This window comes from Coptis chinensis, chromosome 3, assembly GCF_015680905.1.
Source record: "Coptis chinensis isolate HL-2020 chromosome 3, ASM1568090v1, whole genome shotgun sequence".
NCBI lineage: Eukaryota > Viridiplantae > Streptophyta > Magnoliopsida > Ranunculales > Ranunculaceae > Coptis > Coptis chinensis.
Window position 1 is genome coordinate 32,289,372 of NC_141458.1, and position 3,773 is coordinate 32,293,144.

Here is a 3,773-nt window from a genome sequence, read left to right on the forward strand (position 1 = left end):
AGTTCCTTATTCACATGATGATGTTGGTTGGTTAAAATTGTTGATAAGTATTATGTTGGATCTAATAACAAGATTCGTGTTCTAATTACTTAACTCTTTTGTCACGGTTGGTAAAATAGGTACATTGTGGAGATTTGTTACATGAATTTTTTAAATTTGGTTTTGTGTTTTTGTGTAGGGTGCTTGTGTTAGGAATACATTGGATTCTTTGGTGGATTAGTTAGTTCGTGATCCTAATAGGAGGTTTATTTTTGTAGAACGAGGTGAATTTAAGTAATGCTTTTCTTTGATTTGATTCTTGTTTATGTTCTTGGTTCTTGATGTCGATAACTAGAACTTGAATTCGGTTTTAGGCAATGGAGTCTTGAACTATTATTAAGTATTACATAATTATTTACATTGAAATAGTTGTTAACAGTATAATTGAAGTTAATTAACAAAAAGATGTGCCTGACACGAAATGTAGTATAGTTTGTTTCGTGTAAATTGCAAATCCATGAATGCTTTCGGGAGTTCAGTTAGCTCAAATAAAAACTTGACATACTTCTCTTTTTTATCCTTCTCGTCAACAGCAATCTCATAGAGTTGGCCACTATCAGTGCCTAGAATAATTTCCCGTGTAGCAACTAGAGTTGGTTCAAATAAGATAAAGAAGATATCAATATAGACTCTAAGAGAACGCGTAACAAGTGAAGCGGTGAATAATAATAATCCATTGCTACCTTACATTTATCCATTTGCTGTTCGAGCTACTGCATTTATTACAAGACCTTTCAATTTATTTATAATACGAGGCTTGCTCCATTTAGCATGTGTATAGTATGTCTCAGCCTCGCCACTATATCTACCTACTAGCCTAGTGCCCTGTTACTAGAAAGAGAATCCAAGAGGTATGTTTTGTTGTTTAAGGGTTATTATGTCTTTGATTTATAAAGATTATATATGCATATGGGTTATTGTTTGATTTGATAAACTTTTCATTGAAATTGATAAGATAAAATTGCATTTCATAGAGCTTGATTAGGATGGTTAAGTTAAATAGTACTAACGCAGATATCTTTGTGATTGCTTTGTTTGGAATTTACATCTTTGGGGAAATGTGTATATGGTTTGTGTAGAGAGTATATATTTTCATTGAAAGCTATTTGATGCATCAGGGTCTCTTTTTTCAATAAAAGTGTCATGTAGTCATGTAGGGGAAGAAAATTTATTTTCAGATTATCTACATAACAAGTTAGAAACAGGTGAAGTAATTGTATATGTAGCATTGTTGTAGGAAAATGAAGCATGCTAGGTTTACGGACTCTTCAAGTTTTTCATCGGTACACAATTTGACGTCGACTGAGTATTGATAGTTGCTGTTGTTTTAAGTTTTCTTATGTTCAGTGGTGAAACAAATGATGAAGTATATGTGGTTGCTTAGATAAAGATATGTCGACCGAGGGTTCGACGGGCGGTGGCCTGCCTAAGGTGGTAGTATAGCCCAATGTTACGCAGATTAAATCAATTTTTCTTTGTTAATATTCTTTGTTAATTCTATTTATAGCTATTCTTTTAATATCATAGACTTAGCTAGAATTCGAGAATACTAGTGCTGCTTGCTACCTAGGCCAGCTGTGCTGGACCGACTTAGAGCTTACTTTTGATGTAGTTAAAGTTGAGTTTGGATTCAACGACTTACACAAAAGCCTTAGTACTCTGTGTCTATATTCAAGGTTTGATTGTGTATTATGTTATATCAAATCGATAGATTACACAATGTGCTTGTTCAACCCCCCACGTCTAATTTTGCAGAATGTCTCGGCCAATTCAAAAAGAGTGGATGAATGAATTGGACAGATTTGGAGATGTGTACAAACAAGGGGTGGCTGATTTCATTCAATTTGCGACTGTGAACAACCGCGGCTCGACCACGTGTCCTTGTCCTTGCAAAGAATGTCGAAATGGAAAAAGCTTTGTGTTTGGTACAATCTCTAGACATTTGATTAAGTACAGGATAGATAAGAATTATCGTGTATGGGTTTTACATGGTGAGAACCCATGTACGGATCCGGTGGTGGAGCCAGTGATTGAAGAAGAAAACACTGAGGCCGAAGGGCTTGGGATGGGGAATTTTGTTGATGCTTCTTATGGAGTGCATGAAGTAGTTGCAGGTGATTTGAATGAGGATGAAGAAAATCATATGGAGGATTTTGAACCACCACCTGTTCTTGAACGTGATTTGGGGAAGAGGTACAACGAATACAAGAAAATGGCAGAACAAAAGTTATACCCTTCATGTGAGGCTCCCGTTACTACACTTTCAGCAGTTGTTGACCTTCATAACTTGAAGAAGAAATATGGTTGGTCAGGAACTAGTGTGTCTGCACTTTTGTCCCTTTTGAGGATATGGTTCCCAGAAGGAATCACTTTGCCATCAAAGTACCCTGTAATGAAAGCAATGCTGAAAGATCTAGGAATGAAAGCCACAAGTATCGATGCATGTGAGAACAATTGTATGTTATACTGGAAAGATGATGCTAAGTTAACGGAATGTCGTCAGTGTAAAGCACCCAGATACAAAGTGAAAGAAGGAAAGATGGGTAAGAAAGAAACAAAAGAGCCGAATAAAGTTTTGAGACATTTTCCCTTGATTCCAAGGCTCAAGGCGTTGTACACTATCCCATGGATAGCTTAACGAAATGACATGGCACGACCGAAGCTACACCTTCTTGGGATCATATCGACATCCCATCGACTCAATCCAGTGGAAAATGTAAAAGAGTTGGCCTAATTTTGCTTTCGGGGAAGGGCATAATGTTTGGCTTGGAATTGCAACCGATGGTTTCAATCCCGTGGAATACAATCCACTAGCTACAGTTGTTGTCCTGTTTACTTGGTACCTTATAATCTCCCCCCCTTCTTTATGTATGAAACCGAGTTCCAAATGATGTGTTTGTCGATACCGGGCGGAAGGCACCGGTCAAGATATCGACGTTTTTCTTGACCATTGTATGAGGAGTTGGAACATTTGTGGAAGGAAGGGGTGCCGGGCTTATGACATGCATAAAAATAGCATTTTACCTTGAGAGCTATGCTAATGTGGGGTATTCATGATTTTCCCGCTTTTGGAAACTTAGCGGTCTGTATATAACACATGGTTACAAAGCATGTCCGATTTGTTCAGATAACACTCAATCGATATATCTTGAGCCCGCAAAGAAGATTGTTTACACAAACTATCGCGACCTTTCTTCCGTTGGGTCACCCATTTCGGTCCGCAAATACTTGGGACTTAAGATCAAGAGTTGAACATTGCTCCACTAAGGTTAAGTGGAGAAAAAGTTATGCAAAGCCAGGTGAGTCATATCAAGTATAAGCCGGGTAAAATCCCAACCGGTAGCAAAAGAAGCACATCCGATGTGAATTTGGATGATAGTGTAGATGATGAAGATGTTCAAGATTCTGAGGCTTGGTATAAAAGGTCTATTTTTGGGATATGCCCTATTGGCCCACTCATAAATCCCGACATGTTGTTGATGTGATGCATACCGAGAAAAATGTTGCGGAACATCTACTAAATTACATCCTAGACAAGAAAGACAAGTTAAAGGATACGATGGTGTCTTGAGAAGATATGAGGAAGATGCGAATTCAAAGTGGTCGATGGATGCAATCAGACCCGATCCACGTGGAAACCAATAAAACCGAAGGCTCCATTTGTCTTAGCTAAAGGCGAAGTTAAATTTCTGCAAAATTTTGAAGGACTTGAAGCTTCCTTACGGTTTCTCATC

At 37.8% G+C, this 3,773-nt stretch overlaps 1 protein-coding gene across 1 annotated transcript; it reads left to right on the forward strand.

Moving 5' to 3' along the window:
• The first annotated feature begins 1,795 nt into the window (after window positions 1–1,795).
• On the forward strand, window positions 1,796–2,677 carry LOC147509212 (uncharacterized). The gene has a single exon (XM_086597738.1). It carries the CDS (start codon window positions 1,796–1,798, stop codon window positions 2,675–2,677), a length of 882 nt encoding a protein of 293 aa, XP_086453864.1.
• Window positions 2,678–3,773: the final 1,096 nt, after the last annotated feature.